The 21,400-nt window shown below is 41.1% G+C and overlaps 1 protein-coding gene and 1 pseudogene across 2 annotated transcripts in view; one reads left to right on the top strand and one right to left on the bottom strand.

Moving 5' to 3' along the window:
• Window positions 1-6,363: 6,363 nt before the first annotated feature.
• The window catches only part of UBR7 (ubiquitin protein ligase E3 component n-recognin 7 (putative)), a 31,137-nt gene continuing 16,100 nt past the window's right edge, over window positions 6,364-21,400 (bottom strand). Inside the window, exons 7-11 of the mRNA XM_003787000.3 lie at window positions 20,510-20,709; window positions 19,882-20,031; window positions 17,266-17,428; window positions 15,196-15,257; window positions 6,364-8,599 (exon numbers count right to left, since the gene is read on the bottom strand). Of these exons, the coding sequence (XP_003787048.1) occupies window positions 8,507-8,599; window positions 15,196-15,257; window positions 17,266-17,428; window positions 19,882-20,031; window positions 20,510-20,709 (668 nt within the window). The 3' untranslated portion in view covers window positions 6,364-8,506. The remainder of the gene's footprint in view (window positions 8,600-15,195; window positions 15,258-17,265; window positions 17,429-19,881; window positions 20,032-20,509; window positions 20,710-21,400) is intronic.
• LOC100955528 lies at window positions 8,855-9,969 on the top strand (annotated as a pseudogene). The gene has a single exon (XR_001161145.1). The product of XR_001161145.1 is annotated as a eukaryotic translation initiation factor 3 subunit G pseudogene (transcript).

Below are 21,400 nucleotides of genomic sequence, written 5' to 3'. Positions count from 1 at the left end.
ACAAAGGCATGGAAGTTAAACCTTAGGCTGAATGATAGTTGGGTACAGAAAGAAATAAAAAAGGAAATCATTAACTTCCTTGAGCATAACAACAATGAAGATACAAGCTACCAAAACCAGTGGGATACAACAAAAGCAGTCCTGAGAGAAAAATTTATTGCTTTAGAAGCCTACATTCGAAAAACAGAAAGAGAGTATATCAACAAACTCACAAGCCATCTTATGGATTTGAAAAAAGAAGAACAATCTAAATTTAAACCCAGCAGAAGAAAAGAAATATCCAAAATAAAATCAGAGATTAATGAAATTGAAAATAAAAGAATCATTCAGAAAATTAATGAAACAAGGAGTTGGTTTTTTGAAAAAATAAATAGATAAACCTTTGGCCAGACTAACTAGAAATTTAAAAAGTAAAATCTCTAGTAACCTCAATCAGAAATGATAAAGGGGAAATAACAACTGATGCCACAGAGATACAAGAGATTATCTCTGAATACTACCAGAAACTCTATGCCCAGAAATTTGACAATGTGAAGGAAATGGATCAATATTTGGAATCACACCCTCTCCCTAGACTTAGCCTGAATGAAACAGATCTCCTGAACAGACCAATTTCAAGCTCTGAGATCAAAGAAACAATAAAAAATCTCCCAACATTGGGGGCAATGCCTGTGGCTCAAAGGGGTAGGGTGCTAGCCCCATATGCTGGAGGTGACAGGTTCAAACCCAGCCCCAGCCAAAAAACTGCAAAAAAAAAAAATCTCCCAACAAAAAAATGCCATGGTCCGGATGGCTTCACACCAGAATTATATCAAACCTTCAAAGATGAGCTTATTCCTATATTGCAGAGATTATTCCAAAAAATCTAGGAGGAAGGAATCTTCCCCCAACACGTTCTATGAAGCAAACATCACCCTGATACCAAAAACAGGAAAAGACCCAACTAAGAAGGAGAACTTTAGACCAATTTCACTTATGAATATAGATGCAAAAACTCAACAAAATCCAGCCAATAGATTACAGCTTATCATCAAAAAAGTCATACATCATGATCAAGTAGGTTTCACCCCAGGGATGCAAGGCTGGTTTAATATATGTAAATCCATAAACATTATTCATCATATCAACAGAAGCAAAAACAAAGCCCATATGGTCCTCTCAATAGATGCAGAAAAAGCATTTGATAAAATCCAGCATCCTTTTCTAATTAGAACACTGAAGAGTTTAGGTATAGGTAGCACATTATCTTAAACTGATTGAAGATATCTATGATGAACCCACAGCTAATATTTACTGAATGGAGTTAAACTGAAAGCTTTTCCACTTAGAACTGGAACCAGACAAGGTTGTCCTCTGTCACCATTACTATTCAACATAGTGCTGGAAGTTCTAGCCAATACAATTAGGCAAGACAAGAAAATAAAGGGCATCCAAATCGGAGCAGAGGTCAAACTCTCCCTCTTTATTGATGATATGATCTGAGAGAACCCCAAAGACTCAACCATAAGACTCTTGGAAGTCATCAAAAAATACAGTAATGTCTCAGGATATAAAATCAATGTCCACAGTCAGTTGCCTTTGTATACAGTGACCAACAACAGCCAAGATGAGAGGTTAATTAAGGACACAACTCCCTTCACCATAGCCCCAAAGAAAATGAAATACTTAGGAATATACCTAACGAAAGAGGTGAAGGACCTCTATAAAGAAAATTATGAAACTCTAAGAAAGAAAATAGCATAAGACTTTAACAAATGGAAGAACATACCATGTTCATGGCTGGGAAGAATCAACATTGTTAAAATGTCTATACTTCCCAGAGCAATCTACCGATTCAATGCCATCCCTATTAAAATACCAACATCCTATTTTTAAGACTTGGAAAAAAAGGATTCTGCATTTTATATGGAACCAGAAAAAACCCCATATAGCTAAGGCAGTTCTTAGTAATAAAAACAAAGCTGGGGGTATCACCGTATCAGATTTTAGGCTATACTACAAAGCCACAGTGGTCAAGACAGCATGGTACTGGTACAAAAATAGAGACATAGACATTTGGAATTGAATAGAAAACCAGGACATGAAACTAACAACTTACAACCACCTAATCTTCAATAAACCAAACAAGAACGTCCACTGGGGGAAAGACTCCCTATTCAATAAATGGTGCTGGGAGAACTAGAAATCCACATGTAAAAGACTGAAACTGGACCCACACCTTTCTCCAATCACAAAAATTGATTCAAGATAAAGGACTTCAATTTAAGGCATGAAACAACAAAAATCCTCAAAGAAAGAATAAGAAAAACACTGGAAGATACTGGCCTGGGGAAAGACTTTATGAGGAAGACTGCCATGGCAATAGCAACAACAGCAATAATAAACAAATGGGATTTAATTAAACTGAAAAGCTTCTGTGCAGCTAAGGAGACAACCACCAAAGCAAATAGACAACCTACCCAATGGGAAAGGATTTTTGCATATTTTGAATCAGACAAAAGCTTAATAACTAGGATCTATAGAGAACTCAAATTAATCCACAAGAAAAAAACCAACAATCCCCTACATCAATGGGGAAGCGAGATGAACAGAAACTTCTCTAAAGAAGGCAAACAAATGGCTAGCAAACATATGAAAAAATGCTCATCATCCCTCATTATTAGAGAAATGCAAATTAAAACCACCCTGAGATACCATCTAACCCCAGCAAGAATGGCCCATATCACAAAAATCTCAAAATTGCAGATGCTGTTGGCAGAGATGTGGAGAGAAAGGAATACTTTTACACTGCTGGTGGGACTGCAAACTAATACAACCTTTTTGGAAGGAAGTATGGAGAAACCTCAAAGAACTCAACCTAAACTTCCCGTTTGATCCTGCAATCCCATTACTGGGCATCTATCCAGAAGGAAAAAAACTCTTTTATTATAAAGACACTTGTACTAGACTGTTTATTGCAGCTCAATTTACAATCGCTAAAATGTAGAAACAGCCTACATGCCCCTCAACCCAGGAATGGATTGGCAAGCTGTGGTATATGTATACCATGGAATACTATTTAGCCATTTAAAAAAATGGAGATTTTTGCAGCATTTGTATTAACCTGGATGGAGGTGGAACGCATTATTCTTAGCGAAGCATCACAGGAATGGAGAAGCATGAATCCTATGTATTCAACTTTGATATGAGGACAATTAATGACAATGACATGGTCGGGTAAGGGGGAAGGGGAGAGCAGACAGAGAAGGCGGGAGGGGGTGAGGGAAAGGAAAAGAAAAAAAAAAAAAAGAAAATAGTGACTAATTCTCACATAAATTAGATTTAATTTTGACCAAAGTACATTACTTGAACATTAATTTTGTTGTTTAGGATATTGCATCCTCATTTATAAGTGAAATATGTTTGTAATTTTCCTTTATAATAATATATTTTTCCAATTTTAATATCAGGTATATCGAGATGAAGTAGAATGATTTTGAAGTATTTCTTCTTTTTCTATTGTCTATAAGATTTGGCATGCTCTGTTTTTTGAAACTACCTTCTATTTTTATTTATAAATACTAGTTGTCTATTTTTTGAGACTTTGGAAAAAAAAATAAGAAGTTAACTGATGGCTCCATACTGAACCTGAGTCAAAGCATTCTATGATAGATATGTTCTTATCTGACAATGTGAATGTTACTTTTTTTGCCTTATTATTATTGCTCAATATTTTGTTGCAGCAACTGTCTGATTTCTTTTCTGAATGTATTTATCTTCTTTCATTCTTTATGAGGTTTTTGTTTCTAGTCCTTATCTTAAACATTGTCAATGTTATTAAATTTTTAGCCTTTTTAATTTTGTGAAGGCAAAAAGTGGAAAACCAATAAACACATGTATATGTACAGAGAAAATTAAAAAAAAATTTTAAAGCCTCAAAAAAAAAAAAAAAAAGAGGGCAGCATCTATGGCTCAGTGGGTAGGGTACTGGCCCCATATAACGAGAGTGGAGGGTTCAAACCTGGCCCTGGACATCTAAAACAGCAGTGACAACTGCAACCAAAAAATAGCCAGGTGTTGTGGCAGGCACCTGTAGTCCCAGCTACTTGGGAGGCTGAGGCAAGAGAATTGCTTAAGCCCAAGAGTTGAAGGTTGCTGTAAGCTGTGAAGCTCTGTCTCAAAAAAAAAAACAAGAAAGAAAGGGAGGGGGAAGTGAGACTCTGTCTCAAAAAAAAGAAAAACAAAAATGAGCTGGGCATAGTGGTGGGCGCCTATAGTCCCAAATACTCAGGAGGCTGAGACAGGAGGATCACTTGAGCTGGAAAACTTTAGAGATTGCAGTGAACTATGACACCACTGCACTCTAGCCCAATATGAAGGCTGGGCCATGAGGAAGTGGAAGGTAGCAGGACTTATGGGCCCCCCTGTAAGAGGAGAAATGGCTGAGAAGCTCAGGTGGGGTCTCCAGTGGGAAAGTCAGGGCAGAGCTGCTGAGGAGGTGCCAGAGAATACCACGAACAGCCAGCCCCCTTCTCCTGCCAAAGAGCAAACACTGGGGCCAGAGTGAAGATCTGGATGGAAAGCTAAAGAAGGATGAGGCCCCTAGCTTTGTTCCATAGGGAAAGACATCAGGGTCTGAGAAAGCTGGGAATGAGTGCTGTGTGAGGTAGTGAGTACTCTGTCGCTAGGGTTCAAATGCAGAAGCCAGGACCTGTACAGGTGTTCTCTGCTGTGTATGAGTCTATTAGTTGTATGAGCTTCAGGCAAAGCCTGATCCACCAAAGACCGGGCCTCTTTCTCTCTTGCCTACCAGGACACTGGCTTCCTCCTAAGGTTGGTACCCCAAGCACTCACAAGCTCTGTGCTTACAGTTGCGACAGGCCATGGGCAATGTCCCTCTATCACAAGAGGTTTGGAAGGGCAGAGCTAACTGAAAATTGGGGCACTGCCCACAACCGCATGGAGGCACATGGAAGCTGACCAGAAAAGACCAGTGCCAGTCCCCTCTGAGGGTCATCTGCAGAGAGAGAAACTCCTGCCCTGAGAGGTAAGGCTGGGTGACTTCTCAGGTCTCCTCCCACTAAGGAATACTATGATTGGAAGTATGAAGCAAACACCTAGCTAATGCCTGTGGTTCATGGACAGAAGTGAGGGACTAGAAGGAGTTGGTGCTAGATGCCCCCTCAGACCAAGGCCACATCTGGCAGCAGCTTCAAGGTGACTTGGCTGGGAAGGTCAGGTCCTGAGAAGCCCTTTTAGGTTGGCTTCCCATACTTCTCACCTTCCCAGATGGCACTACCTTCAATGCGGGGCTACCTCAGCCATTTCCTGGGTCTATAACCACAAGGACTGATTGCTCTTTCAACTTTCTTCTGCTCCACTAGAGCCCTTTAAGGGAGATGGGAGAACTGCAATTTTCCTGGCATTGAGGATTACACAGTACGAGTGTTTATCTGTATGAGCAGCTCCCGGACCATAGAGAACACTCCATTCACCTAAGCTTACCTCACCATGGGTGATGATCCCAAGTCTGAATAACCTCCAAGGGTTGGGGGGAGGCCAAAGATGGGCCTCGACACTGGCTTTGGTTTGTTTTTGTTTGCTTTTGACATAATGGCTACTGTAGGTGGAGCTCACCTTAGGTCAACTTTTTTATCTCACAGCACTTCAACCTATAGTTAAACCTCCGTGGCTTACTTAAATGATGTTGATCAACACAAAGAGTAAAAAAAAGAACATACTTAATGGTGCTTTGAACTTCTTTTGAAAATAATTAATGATCTTTAAAAATGTTTGTGGCATACCTAAGATCCTCTCACCGCACAGGGGTTGGAAACCACTGCCATAGGCTATGGGGTCCCAGCCCTATCTTTCTACACACAGCCCTACCTGAACACACTGGCCATAACCCAGCCTGTTGTTTTGTTGTGCTGTCCACTAGGCTCCAGCAGGAATTAAGCCACCTCCCTCCCAGGAGGTGTGGTGAAGACAGGTGAAGCAGCTTTACTTAGGGAACCTCACATCAGGCAACATTTTATAAAACAGCAGGAGAACTGTGAACTACTGAACATCTTGAACCAGTCCTGCATTGACAGTAGGAGTCCAGGGCAGGAATGGCAGTTAGAATATACTCGTGTTATCTCATTTTCCTTTCCTTTTTTTTTTTTAAAGAGACAGGACCTCACTATGCTGCTCAGGCTGGAATACAGTGATGGCTACTGATTGAACTCCTGGACTTAAGCAATTCTCCTGTTTCAGCCTCCCAAGTAGCTGGGACTACAAGGGCATGCCACAATGCCTGGCTATATTCATTTCCTTACAACCTGCAGAGGAAGGCTATACAGACTTAAATATGTCTTAAAACAATGTGAAAGGCAACTATACTGAATTGGTTTTATTTAAATTTTACAGAAACCTGATTGGAATTAAGTATCTAATTATAAGTCCAGTAACAATTTCTATAAAAATGCACATACAATGCCAGAATTCCTTAAAAGCAACTAATATTATATTTTTGTTTTGCATAAAACATGCATTAATATCAACTGCCACAAGTTGGCCAAAATCAGTCCCTACAAGAAGAGACGGTCCAATATAGTCATAAGAAAACTAGTTGTGAACAAAGGTTAAAAAAGAGGTTTTCTGGTTCATGTGAGAAAGAAGGAACAGTACCTTTCATAAAACAAGCCCTTCAGCACTGGGGTATTTGGTACTACTGTGCTGCACATCACACATCACCTCTGAGACTTGGTCCTGACCTGTGATAGGAAATGAGGAACTTTCTAGTAGTTAAATCAGACATTTGAGAAGTTATAAACTTTCAGGACATGATGGTATACTAACAGTGTAATCCTGCAAAAGGGGTTGAAAACATCTTCAAATTTGGAAGAGTTCCTAAGCTGCTGACTGTAGACAACCTCAAAAACGCAGAGAGCCTTTTAACTGAGTCCTTTCCACAAGGCTGGCTCAGGGCACACAGGCATCTTCTGCAGCTATAAGACCTCCCAGCTCTATATACCCTTCACAAGGATCTCTAATTAAGAGGCTGAATACCAGAAAACATGGTATGTACCATTTCTTTGAGGCCTTGTCTTTTTGTAGGTCTAGTTCATTTTGATTAGGCATTGGTGGACACTCACATATGTGACTACTGGATAAAATGCTGTTGGTAACACACCTCAAAGTTGTCACCTACTGTCAGGAAAGATCTTGTTCCTCCACAGGGAAAGCACAACTGAGGGCTCTATATTTATTAAAAGGTGTTTTCCATATAGACTGAGGAGTTTTAAAGAGATTTCAGGCCAATTGGAAGCACTTCTTCTCAAAAATGGGATTTTATACACTTCATGAGGCTCTGTGAAAGAAGATCTCATAATCATCAAGGAACCAGCTGTGGACATTAACATTTATATACACAAAACTCATTTGTGTGGCCTAGGGCCTTGCTTGGAATCTCTTCCACAGAATGTCTCCTCCAAAACAGGCAATCGCTGCCCTATTCACCAAAGATGAGTCAGTATCTTTTTTCTTCAGCACAGATTCAAGGGGAAAAACAATAACCTACTGGGGTTCTAATAACATTTTCATAATACAACAATATCAAAATAGGTCCATTTTTAATATATGTTTATGAATATCCCTGATAATATAAAGAAATCCAGAGGACTTCGTAAACTACCAAGATTTCACAGGGGTGATACCCGGTCTGTTTTCTAGGCAGCAGAAAAGGGACTGATATACTGGCAAATTTCCTCTAGGAAGCCCTGTAAACACTACAGTACTGAAATTCAAATATTCTAGTGCCAGTAGAATCATGAATGAAAATTTCACTTTTAAACTTGTTAGTAAAATTCATAACAAAAGGTTTGCTTTCTCAACCCTGTCATCAGTCAATCTCCCTGCTTATGACAGATATCCAGGCCAGAAAACCAGCAGTCTTGGCTACTCTGGACATTAGGCCCACAGAATCCAAGTTCCAAGACCCTTTCTAAGCCATGACTAAACCTCAGAAAGCAGGAATGTGGGAGAAGGAGCAGACTAGGCCTGAGGAAATATTGAGCCAAGGCACCACGATCACAGGGGTGAAGGGGACCTGTAGAGAGGTTCTAGCTGATAGGAAGAGAACCTTCTGGGACGCTTACAGAGGAGGGCCTGGAAGGCAACAGCTCTGTGGCAAAGTACACATATTTGGGAGTTAAAGAACAAATTAGAAAAGAAACCAATTTGCTTTCTCAAACTGAACATCTTAAAATATATAAGCAAATAACCCTGGATATACTGGAGTAGAGGGGCTGAAGTCTGTGGAATGAGTTGCATTTAGCTGAGTCATAAAGACTGCTGGTTGTGAAATCAGCATCAACATTGTGGCTACTGCAGTTAAGGAAAGTGAAGGGAGGTCAAGGCCAGAAGAGGAGGCCTCTCCAAAGACAGGAGGACGGAAAGGGGACCAAATATGAAATGCCTCTTTTATTCCTAGGATGCGAAGTGGCATTGTCATTGGCCTGAGGAAGAAGCGTCATACTCCACTCTAGCTGCAGTAATACTGCATCCCATCCAATCTTCTCCTCTTTTTTGACTGAAATTCTTCAAAGAACTGTTGAATGTCTTCTCTCTTAACAACCTGTTGATGAAAAGCAAAGATTAGGAAAGGGAACTAAGTTACAGAACAGCAATAAAAGTCACAAACAAGTTAAACAATACTGCTGGTAAGAAGAACTTTAAGCTATAATTAATTATACTAGCTCCATTTTCTAGGAGGGATCATCAGGGCTCACAGAGGCTGACCTGTTCAAAGTCACACAGTTAGGAGGAATGGTTCAAAGCTTAGGTTCTACCACCTACCTCAGTTTCCCCATAGAAAATGAGATAAGGGCCAGGGACAGAGCTGCGTGGGGAAGACTTTCTGAAATGCCGACCGGAAACTTTAATTCGAAGCCGAGCTGGGGCGACCAGGTGGAAGAGGAGGGAGAGGACGACAAATGTGTCACCAGTGAGCTCCTCAAGGGGCTCCCTCTGCCCACTGGAGACACCAGCCCACAGCCCGACCTACTGCCCGGAGCTCCACTGCCACCTCCCAAGGAGGTCATCAATGGCAACATAAAGACAGTGACCGAGTACAAGATAGATGATGATGGCAAGAAGTTCAAGATTGTCCGCACCTTCAGGATTGAGACCTGGAAGGCCTCCAAGGCGGTTGCCAGGAGGAAGAACTGGAAGAAGTTTGGGAACTCAGAGTTTGACCCCCCAGGGCCCAATGTGGCCACCACTACCGTTAGTGATGATGTCTCTGTGACATTCATCACCAGCAAAGAGGATCTGAACTGCCAGGAGGAGGAGGACCCAATGAACAAGCTGAAGGGCCAGAAGATAGTGTCCTGCCACATCTGCAAGGGAGACCACTGGACCACCCGTTGCCCCTACAAGGACACCCTGGGGCCCATGCAGAAGGAGCTGGTGGAGCAGCTGGGCCTGTCCACTGGTGAGAAAGAGAAGCTGCCAGGAGAGCTGGAGCCTGTGCAGGCAGCTCAGAACAAGACAGGGAAATACGTGCCACCAAGCCTTCAGGATGGGGCCAGCCGCTGTGGGGAGTCCATGCAGCCTAACCGTAGAGCTGATGACAATGCCACCATCCATGTCACCAACCTGTCAGAGGACACACGTGAGACCAACCTACAGGAGCTCTTCCGGCCTTTTGGCTCCATCTCCCACATCTACCTGGCTAAGGACAAGACCACTGGCCAGTCCAAGGGCTTTGCCTTCATAAGCTTCCACCGCCGTGAGGATGCTGCACATGCCATTGCTGGGGTATCTGGCTTTGGCTACGATCATCTCATCCTCAATGTTGAGTGGGCCAAGCCATCTACCAACTAAGCCAGCTGCCACCATACCACTTGGCCCTGGACCCTTGGCAAAAGAAGGCAGCCTCTGATGGGGGCTCCAGCTTCAAGGACAATAAAAAGGCTCAAGATGCAAAAAAAAAAAAAAAAGAAAAGAAAAGAAAAAGAAAATGAGATAAAAGCAGCACCTATCTAACAGGATCATCTGAAGATGAGATGAACTATACAACTCTTAAAACACTGCCTAGCACACAGTAAGTTCTCAATAAATACTAGCTAAAAAGAAGAGTGGCAGAGCCAGCACACAAACTAAGAACTCTGAAGGTTTCCCCAGATCACTCTCATGGTCTCCTTACCACAGCTGTTTTTGAAACATGCTTCAGCTCTGCAAAAAGCATTCATAGAAACAGAAACCAAATCAGTTTTCAAGTTTTTGGGGCGGACAGAATCTTGCTCTGTAGCCCCAGATAGAGTGCTGTTGCACGAGCTTAGCTCACAGCAACCCCACACTCATGGACTCAAGTGATCCTCCTGCCTACACAGGTGCACCCCATGCCTGGCTAATTTTTCTTTTTTCCTTTTTTTTTCTTTTGAGATAGAGTCTCAAGCTGTTGCTCTGGGTAGAGTGCCATGGCGACATCATAGCTCACAGCAACCTCCAGCTCTTGAGCTGAAGCAATCCCCTTGCCTCAATTTTTTTGTATTTTTAGTAGAGACAGGGGTCTGGCTCTCACGCAGGATGGCCTCAAACCCATGAGCTCAAGTAATCCACCCACCTCGGGTGCTAGGAGGTCCTAGCACCTCCCAGAGTGCTAGGATTACAGGCATGAACCACCATGCTGGGTCTGATTTTTCTATTTTTAGTAGAGACAGGGTCCCACTCTTGCTCAGGCTGGTTTCAAGCTCCTGAGCTCAAGTGATCCTCCTACCTCAATAGGATTACAGTCGTGCGCTACTATGCTGTCCACCTTTGAGATTTTTGTTTTCTTCTTTATCAATATTAAAGAAGGTTTAGAAACTAACCAAACAAAAAAAGTTTCCTTCTTCATCTTTGACAAAGAAAAATACACCTTTCTTCTTGAGGAATTTAAAATGTTTTCTATGCAAACAGAAAAATAATTGGAAGAAAACAAACTAGAACCACTGCTTTTTGAGCTATGATCATAACACTGAGTGACACAGTGAAACCTTATCTCTAAAAAACAAAGAGAGAGAACTGTCTTTTATTTTATTAGAAGAGGTATTTATGATATTAGTAAAATAAAAAGCAAGAAATTAAGACACAGGGAAAATATGGATAGATTAAAAAAGCAATAAAAAAGAAAACTGAGACAACCCAGGAGTCCCTGCTTACCCCGAAAGTGAGTCTATGCCAGCTGATCCAATCAAAAGTTATCTACCAACCATCACAAGAGACAGCTTTGTTAACTTATGCTTTAATTACACAGATAACACATGCTTATTGTTAGAGAGGAAGACAGGCAGGGAGAATGAAGGAAAAAGAGCCACGTGAATGCCTGTGAGGAAGGGGAAAGAGAAACAGAAAGTAATAAAGAGGCAGATAAGGGGAAACCTCCCCCTGCTCTGTTCCCTGGTACTAACTTGCAGTAATTTTCTCCAGGTAAGGTACCTATTAATCTTCTAAGTGAAAGAATGTTAACATATTGTCAGTACTCTGCTACAGACCAGTAGCTGATACGTCAGTCTTATAAGCACCAAGAGTAAAACTGCTTGTCAACTGATAAGAAATTAGAACCCCTACCAGATTCAAGACCTAGATGGCTAACACATCCTGAAATAACTACTGCTCAAAGCTCTAATGTACTTGGCTAAATGACTTGGGAATTTCCACTTATAAAATGCTAATAAATATGACACTTGAAGGTTCCAAAATGAAGGAAATGTCCCTACCTTGTGTTACAAGTATTAACCACCAAAAGCCAGTAAAAAGAAGTGATATCTCTGGCTAGGATATTGTGGGAAAAGAAAATGGTGTGTGCAAGTTTTGGTTTCTAGATGTCCTTAAATGATACAGCCAAAATGCAGAGTAGAAATGCCGATGAATAAATCCTTGGGCTTAGTAATAAATAATTTTATTGTCTGAAAACTTTTAGTTGCTAACTTTTTTTATGGTCAGATACAAACATTAAAATAAAAGGTAGTCCATCATCTGAGAATATCTAAAACTTATTTATATTATGCCCTGTGGACAAATACAACCAGAACACATAGTCATCTTTTCTTTTTTTTGAGACAGAGTCTCATTATGTCGCCCTCAGTAGAGTGGCATAGTGTCACAGCTTACAGCAACTTCCAACTCTTGGGCTTAAGCAATTCTCTTGCCTCAGCCTCCCAAGTAGCTGGGACTACAGGTTGCCCACCACAACACCAGGCTGTTTTTTTGTTGCAGTTCTTTAGCTGGCCTGGGCTGGGTTTGAGCCTGCCACCTTCAGTGTGTTGCTGGCACCGTTAACAACTGTGCTACGGGAAGTCGAGCCAAACCTTTTTTTAAATTAACATGGCATAATGTGGCTTTCTTTCCAACCTGACTCTGGTATAGTATCACATGACAGAGAGCAGACCCCATTATCTTAACTCAAGCCTTCCTTTCTACCAAATTCTCTTTATCTTTTTTTTTTTTGAGAGTCTTACTTGGTCACCCTTTGTAGAATGCCGTGGTATCACAGCTCACAGCAACCTCAATGCTCCTGGGCTCAAGTGATTCTCTTGCCTCAGCCTCCTGAACAGCTGAGACTACAGGCACCTGCCACAATACCTGGCTATTTTTAGAGACAGGGTCTCGCTCTTGCTCAGGCTGGCCTCAAACCTGTGAGCTCAGGCAATCTACCCGCCTTGGCCTCCCAGAGTGCTAGGATTACAGGTGTGAGCCACTGAGCCCGGCCCCAAAGCTTTATTTCTTTCACCAAGTACAAATCAAAGAATCTCTGAACCTACCTATAACCTGTAAGCCCCTACTTCAAGATGCCCCACCTTTTCAGGCCAAACCAATATATACCTTCCATTTATTGATTTATGATTTCACCTATAATTCCTGTCTTCTTAAAATGTATAAAATCAAAGCTGTAACCTGACTGCCTCAGGACCAGCTACTCAGGCTTCTAGAGTTTATGGATCATAAACTCAATATGTCATTCATATTGGCTCAGAACAAACTTCTTTGAGTTATTTTAGACTTGGGTTGTTTTTTCTTGTTAACAACTTTTAAAAATAGGTTTCAAAAGTAAACTGAAAAAGACAACATATCTAATTTTTATCTAATTTTAAGAATGTATAAAATAAAATTAATAAATAGCACTGTAAGCTTGGCGCCTACGGCTCAAGCAGCTTAGATGCCAGCCACATACACCTGAGCTGCGAGTTCAAATCCAGCCTGGGCCCACCAAACAATAATGACGGCTACAACCAAAAAGAGAAAAAAATAATAGCCAGGCATTGAAGCAAGTGCCTATAGTCCTAGCTACTTGGAAGGTGGAGACAGGAGAATTACTTGAGCCCAGGAGTTAGAAGTTGCTGTGAGCTGTGATGCTATAGCACTCTACCCAGGGTGACAGCTTGAGGCTCTGTCTCAAAAAAATAAATGAATAAGAATAAAAAAATAAATAGCACCGTAACTACCAACTGCACAAGAACAGAGGTGATAGCACCAGAGGCAAGAAAGAGCCTTGGACACTTGAAACACCCTGAATGTCCGTTAATAGTGCAGAGGTTAAAACAGTCAGTCACCATTATACCTAAGAACATTCAGAAGCTTCAGTCTTCATTAACCAGATAACAGCCTTTGCAACAGAAATAAGAATAGGCTTGGTGCCTGTAGTTCAGCAGCTAGGGCACCAGCTACATGTACCACAACTGGCAGGTTCGAACCCAGCCCGGGCCTGCCAAACAACAATGACAACTACAACCAAAAAATAGCCAGGTGTTATGGTGGGTGCCTATAGTCCCAGCTACTCAGGAGGCTGAGGCAAGAGAATCACTTAAGCCCAAGAGTTTAAAGTTGCTGTGAGCTGTGACACCATAGCCCTCTTCTGAGGGCAACATAGTGAGACCCTGTCTCAAAAAAAAAAAAAGGAAAAAACAAGAAGTAAGAATAACTATAGTTTAAGAGCTGTGGAGAACGGCCAGGTACAGTGGGTCATGCCTGTAATCCCAGTGCTCTGGGAGGCCAAGACCAGTAGATTGCTTAAGCTCAGGAGTTCCAGACTCTATACATAAAGAGTGAGACCCCATCTCTAAAAAATAGTCAGGTGTTGTGGTGGGGACTAGTAGTCCCAGCTACTTGGGAAGCTGAGGCAAGAGGATCACTTGAGCCCAAGAGTTTGAGGTTGCTGTGAGCTATGACACCACAGTACTCTACCAAGGGCAACAAAGTGAGACTCAGTCTAAAACAAAGAACATCAAGAGGTTAAGAAACATTCACAACGATAGTAAAGAACATTCTCTAAAAACTGAGAAAAACATGTAGGAGAAAACCTCTGTCTGTGCAATTCATTTTGCAGAAAGGCAACACCATGATCTTGTCCTGAAATCCAGACAGCTAAGTGTCTTTCCCATATTTATGAGAAAGAAGAAAATGACCTAAAGTACACTGAAGAAGTTCCTTGGTAGAAATCTCTGTCCAGAGAAGCAAGTCTCAAGGAACTTCTGGGTATCCCTCAGACCCATAGCTGGCTATAGTAGAGAAAAACATTTACTGCTTATAAAGACAATCTTAGGCCATGAAGAGAAAAGTTAAATCTTGTTTTTTATCTGCCTTTGGAAGCTGGAAAAGTATTTTAGAAAAAACAAATTCATTGACAACACATGAATAAGAAAGGACAGAAAAGTACAAGTATTTGTAAATTTATCTGGACACGTATTTTAAGACATTACACATTTTAGAATCGGCTTTTAAAATATAGACTCTTCTACTAGCAAGAGACATTTTTTTAGTCCCAATGATAAAGTTCTTCTATTCTAAACTATGAAGCTCAAAAATCCCAGAAAATGGGTTTGCCTTTAATGTTTTCCTACCCAGTTGTTGCTCTCTTGCCCTCCTAAGGATCCATACTTCAAGGCCAGAACCAGCAGAATCAGCATCCTTGACTCCTTTTAATTTTCTCCTAAGCTGTAACTACTCTCTCCAGATTCTGGGGGACTGTTGCAACCCTCTGCCACAGCTACAGTTGGTAAGGACTCCTATCCCAACCCTTGTGTAGATTTCCCCTTGAAGATTTCCCTTGGCCTGCCAATATTCCTATAAATACTTTTTGCAGGAAATTCAAATGCCCCATTTAAGTTGCATAGTCATTTTTTATCATCAAAAGAAACAGTTTATTCAAAACTTACAAGGCTATGATTAAAATTCTTTAAGTCAACATACCGTGCCTTCATCAGCAAACCTCTTGAGATAGTCTTTAAGTTCAGTCTTCAAGTCATTGTATTCTAAATCAAAACCATAAAAGTACTTAAAATTTAAGATAAGCCATTTGTTTTCAAAACAAAATATATCTTTGCCATTGACATTGAGTATGTTTATACTGTAGTTTAAAACAAATTTTTCTCAAGTGAATCCTGCATAGAAACTTGTGCCCAAATTCTCTGGACTTTCTCCATGTTGATAGCTAGGACTCTTTCGCTCTTTTTTTTTAATTTGAAAATATTAGGGAGGGCTCAGTGCCCGTAACACAGTGGTTACGGCATCAGCCACATGCTCCAGGCCTGGCAGGTTCAAACCAGCCTGGGCCAGCTAAACAACAATGACAACTGCAACAAAAAATAGCCAGGCGTTGTGGTGGGTGCTTATAGTCCCAGCTACTCCGGAGGCTGAGGCAAGACAATCACTTAAGCCCAAGAGTTTGAGGTTGCTATGAGCTGTGACGCCACAGCACTCTACTGAGGGTGACATAGTGACACTCTGTCTCAAAAAAAAAAAAATTAGGGAGGTACAAAAGTTTGTTACATGATACCATGTATAATGTTTAAGTCCATGCTTTTAGTGTGTCTATCACCAGAATAGTGTTCACCAAATGCAATTTAAAAAAAAAAAAACAAACACAACAAAGCCCCACAAAAAGCAGAGATATCCTAATTCTCATAAAGATTAGCTAAAAATTTTTGAAAAGGTTTTCTATTTTTCTGGAATTCTAGTAATTGAAATAACCTGGAACTCATTAAACATTAAACCTTATTTTTTTTTTATTTTTTTGTTGTTGAGATCAGAGTTTATGTCGCCCTCGGTAGAGTGCTATGGCATCACAGCTCACAGCAAACTCAAACTCTTAGGCTTAAACAATTCTCTTGCCTCAGCATCCCAAGTAGCTGGGACTACAGGTGCCCACCACAATGCCCGGCTATTTTTTTGTTGCAGTTGTCATTGTTGTTTAGCCGGCCTGGGCTGGTTTTGAACCCACCAGTCTCGTTGTATGTGGCCAACAGCCTAACCACTGAGCTATGGGCATGGACTGAGCCATAAACATTAAATTTTAAAACTAAATCACTTAACAGTTTGTTATGTATGAGCAGCTGAGGGCTACAAAGTCTTTTAGATAGATGCATCCTCCATCCTCAAAAGCTTCTACTCTAATAAAGGAAAATAGAAATTAATCAACATTATGAGTAAAAGAAAAAAAGGATCACTGCCATAACAAAAGTGATGTTATGAGTAGAAACTGAGTAGAAACTGGCTAGTATAGAAATCATGGAAATCGGCTCGGTGCCTTATAGCTCAAGTGGCTAAGGTGCCAGCCACATACACCTAAGGTGGCGGGTTCAAATCCAGCCCAGGCCCGCCAAACAACAATGACAGCTGCAACCAAAAAATAGCCGGGAATTGTGGCAGGCACCTGTGGTCCCAGCTACTTGGGAGGCTGAGGCATGAGACTCGCTTGAACCCAGGAGTTGGAAGTTGCTGTGAGCTGTGATGCCACAGCACTCTCTCCAGGGGGACAGCTTGAGGCTCTGTCTCAAAAAAAAAAAAAAAAAAAAAAGAAATCATGGAAATCAGTTGGGCATGCTGGCAGGGAAAATGTAAAAGCTACAATTAAGGGTTTGAAGATATTTTCCCCTCTAGTGGTTTCCTGTGAACTACTGAAGCAACCTCAAGAACTGTCAAAAAGATGACACATAATACTCAAAGAAAATTACTTCAATGGATAGGAAATTTTTCTATTCTTCTTTATTTATACATCTACCCTTAATCAAAATAGCAGACATTGTGGTTTCTCAAGCATGTAATTATTCTAGCATGTAACCCTGATTCAACGGTAATAATAGCTAAATGTCTAGCAACATGAAAATCAAGCATCTGTAGTTGGGTCCTGCTATACAATTCAAATTTTAATTTTCTTTGTATTAAATTAAAAATATATGTTTATTACCCTCCTTGTATAAATTTTTTTACATAGTAAAGGAAACCTTAGGAACTCTATAAATTTTCACAAACAGTACTTACCACAAATCAGTTCGACTTGCTGGACTCTATTCATGCTGTTGAGCGTATCCATTAAAGGGTCTCTCCTATCAGTTGCCTGGTCAATCTTGCCTTTGTTTTCATAAGCCAGAACTGTGTCATATTCATCTGTCAGGAACAGGACATCTAGATCTCCATACATTTTCTTTAAAAAATAAGCCAGTTTCCCCATTAGAATAGTACTATCATTCTCAAAAGTCATAATTATTACTAAAATTGTAATTTTTTTAGATTAATATGTAGAAAAACCAAAGCTCTTAGCACAGTTTTTTGGAGAACTTCTTTGTTTAAAATTTCAAAAATTGGGCAGTGCCTATGGCTCAGTGGGCAGGATGTCAGCGCCATATACTGAGGGTGGCAGGTTTGAGCCCAGCCCTGACCAAACTGCAACAAAAAATAGCCGGGCATTTTGGCGGGCACTTGTAGCACCAGTTACTCTGGGGGCTGAGGCAAGAGAATTGCCTACGCCCAAGAGTTGGAGGTTGCTGTGAGTCATGACACCACAGCACCCTACCGAGCGTGTGTAAGACTCTGTCTCTAAAAAAAAAATAGATAGATAAATAAATGAAAATAAAATTTCAAAATTTTAGGAAGGTACAAATGTTTCCATTACCTAGATATCTTGTATAATGCTGAAGTCAAGGCTTTTAGTGTGTCTATCACCATAAAAGTGTTCATTGTACTTGAAAACTTTTACCCCTCATCCTCCTCCCACTCTCTGAAAAGACTTATTCTTTTTGCCCAGATTTCTTTCAGAAATCTTCCAATTTTTCATTAGATGTATGATCTATGAGATTTTTATTTAAAAACCACTGATTTGGCGTGGCCCCCATAGCATGGTGTGCATGGTTACAGCGCCAGCCACATGTACCGAGGCAGGCAGGTTCGAACCTGCCTAACCTAAACTGCTAAATAACGACAACTGCAACAAAAACAGCCAGGCATTATGGCGGGTCCCCCAGCTACTAGGGACACTGAGGCAAAAGAATTGCTTAAGCCCAAGAGTTGGAGGTTGCTGTGAGCTGTGATGCCATGGCACACTACCGAGGGCGACATAGTAAAACTCTGTCTCAAAAAAAAAACCAACCCACTGATTTACCATAACTTTCAAGCAATTTATGCTTCCAAGCAAATCTATGATTAAAAAAAAAAAAAAAAAGAACTGTTACTTTCTAGTAAAATTAAAGTGGCCTGGCATGGTGGCTCACACCTATAATCCTAGCACTTCGGGAAGCTGAGGTGAGAGGTTTGCTTGAAGCTAGGAGTTCAAGACCAGCATGAGCAAGAACAAGACCCATCTCTACAAAAAAAAAAAAGAAAAGAAAAGAAAAAGACAGAAAAATTAGCTGGGCATGGTAGCACATGCCTGTAGTTCCAGCTACCAAGGAAACTGAGGCAGAAGGACTGCTTGAGCCCAGGAGTTTCAGACTGCAGTGAACTATGATAATACCGTTGCATTCTGGCACAAGAGACAGAGTAAGACTCTGTCTTTAAAAAAAAAAAAAAAGATAAATATAACTATTACATAACTATTAATTTCTTCTACAATCAATCAGATTGCAAGTACTGCTTCATATATCTGCTTAGTATAAAAATTTTGAATCTCCTCCTGGGTGTGGTGGCTCACACCTATAATCCTAACACTCTGGGAGACCAAGGTAGGTGAACTGCTTGAGTTCAGAAGCTCAAGACCAGCCTGAGCAAAAACAAGACCCCATCTCTATTAAAAATAGAAATAAAAACCCAAAAAACCACTAGCTGGGCATGGTAGTAGCCACCTGTAGTCCCAGCTACTTGGAAACTGAGACAAGAGGATCACTCAAGGCTCAGTGCCTGTGGGTCAAGTGGCTAAGGCGCCAGCCACATACACCTAAGGTGGCGGGTTCAAATCCAGCCCGGGCCCGCCAAGCAACAATGATGGCTGCAACCAAAAAAATAGCCAGGTGTTGTGGCAGGCGCCTGTGGTCCCAGCTACTTGGGAGGCTGAGGCAGGAAACTCGCTTGAGCCCAGGAGTTGGAAGTTGCTGTGAGCTGTGATGCCATAGCACTCTTCCCAGGGGGACAGCTTGAGGCTCAAAAAAAAAAAAGAGGATCACTCAAGCCAAGAGTTTGAGATTACTGTGAACTAGGCTAACACCAGGGTACTCTATCTAGGGTTACAGAGTTAGACTGTCTCAAAAAAAAAAAAAAAAAAGAAAAGAAAAGAAAAAATTGGGGCCTGGTGGCTCATGCCTATAATCCTAACACTCTGGGAGGCAGAGGCAGGTAGATTGCCTGAGCTCACAGGTTCGAAACCAGCCTGAACCAGAACAAGACCCCATCTCTAAATACTAGCCAGGTGTTGTGGCGGGCACCTATAGTCCCAGCTACTCAGGAGGCTGAGGCAAAAAAATCACTTATGCCCAAGAGCTTGAGGTTGCTATGCACTATGACATCAGAGCATTCTACCAAGGGGGACAAAATGAGACTCTGTCTCAAAAAAAAAATTAAGTGTCTCCTACACACCTGTATTAATTCCACAAATATATTTTTCAGATATTCTTATTTTGTGTATCAGTACACAAGACACACTAACATTGAACTTAATCAGATACTTACCATACAGTCTTGGCAGGTGCATAACTTGCTACGCCAGTTCAGGGGCCAGTAGGTGGCAGTCTCTTTCTTTACAAACTGCTTAGCTTTAAGGTCTGTAAGTTTGCATCCAGATTGTGACTCAGTGTTGAGACTTTGATTCTTAAACATTGTCTGAAATAAAACAAAGTTCTGAAGTGTGTTTTTTAAACTATTATAGTTTTCATAGTTTAGATTTTGTAAATAGCTTTCTTTAGGCAAAGTATACAATTGAAATCCAAAGCTATAGAGCTTATAGAATTAACTTTGCTTAAGTTTTATTTCTTTTTTTCTTTCTTTCTTTTTTTTTTTTTTTTTAAACAGAGCCTCAAGCTGTTGCTCTGGATAGAGTGCCGGGGCATCACAGCTCACAGCAACCTCTAGCTCTTGGGCTTAAGCAATTCACTTGCCTCGGCCTCCCAAGTAGCTGAGACTACAGGTATCTGCCACAATGCCCAGCTATTTTTTGGTTGTAATTGTCATTGTTGTTTGGTGGGCCTGGACTGGATATAACCTGCCAGCTCTGGTGTATGTGGCTGGCACCTTAGCTGCTTGAACTATAGGCACCAAGCCTTAAGTTTTATTTCTTTATGGGTTGTATTTCATATATTACCTGGAGGTCACATTCAGAACTAGAGCTGGTACATGGTTCATTATTCTGCTCTGCTTTCACTTCCTTTATGGCATCCTTTCCACATTCTGGAACATCCTCTTTGAGGGTACTATCCTGATGACCTCCATTTTCAGATTTGATAGTGTCCTGATCACCAACATTCTGTACCAACCCATCATCCTCAGCAGATATTTTAGTTACTGTGGGTTCAATGAAAAAAAAAAAAAAACAAAGATGCACATATCCATAGACCTAGCAGACAGTAAAATCACTTTTTCAGATTTAAAAATATTTCAGAATCTGACAAAAAGAAAAGTCAACCTTAATCTCTGGAATAAAGATAAAGGAGTATCAGCACTTCTTTAAGATATGCCTAATCTAAATAATTCAAATAACTGAACCGTTCATTTGAAAATATCAATCATTACATAAGCACTTTATATGTAAAGGAGAAAAGAATATCCTTTAGCATGAGACTTCACTGTGAACACAGGCATCAGAGCAATTTTGAAAAATCCCAGCTTTTCTTCATGAGAAGGAAATAAACAATGGTAAGTGTATGCTGGGCAGGGTGGCTCAGGCCTGTAATCCAAGCACTTTGGGGGGCCAAGGAGAGGATTGCTTGAGCGAGCCCAGGAGTTTGAGAATAGCCTGGGCAATACAGTAAGACCATCTCTCTACAAAAAGTAAAATTAGCCAGGCATGGTGGCACACACCTATAGTCCCAGCTACTTTGGAGGCTGAGGCAGGAGGACACCTGTGCACAGGAGTTCAAAGCTGCAGTGAGCTGGCTCGGCGCCTGTGGCTCAACCGGCTAAGGCGCCAGCCACGTACACCTAAGGTGGCGGGTTCGAATCCCCAGCCCGGACCCGCCAAACAACAATGATGGCT

The sequence above is a fragment of the Otolemur garnettii genome, unplaced genomic scaffold, assembly GCF_000181295.1.
Source record: "Otolemur garnettii isolate 467f Iridium unplaced genomic scaffold, OtoGar3 scaffold00020, whole genome shotgun sequence".
Taxonomy (NCBI): domain Eukaryota; kingdom Metazoa; phylum Chordata; class Mammalia; order Primates; family Galagidae; genus Otolemur; species Otolemur garnettii.
This window is presented reverse-complemented; position numbering and strand designations above follow the sequence as displayed.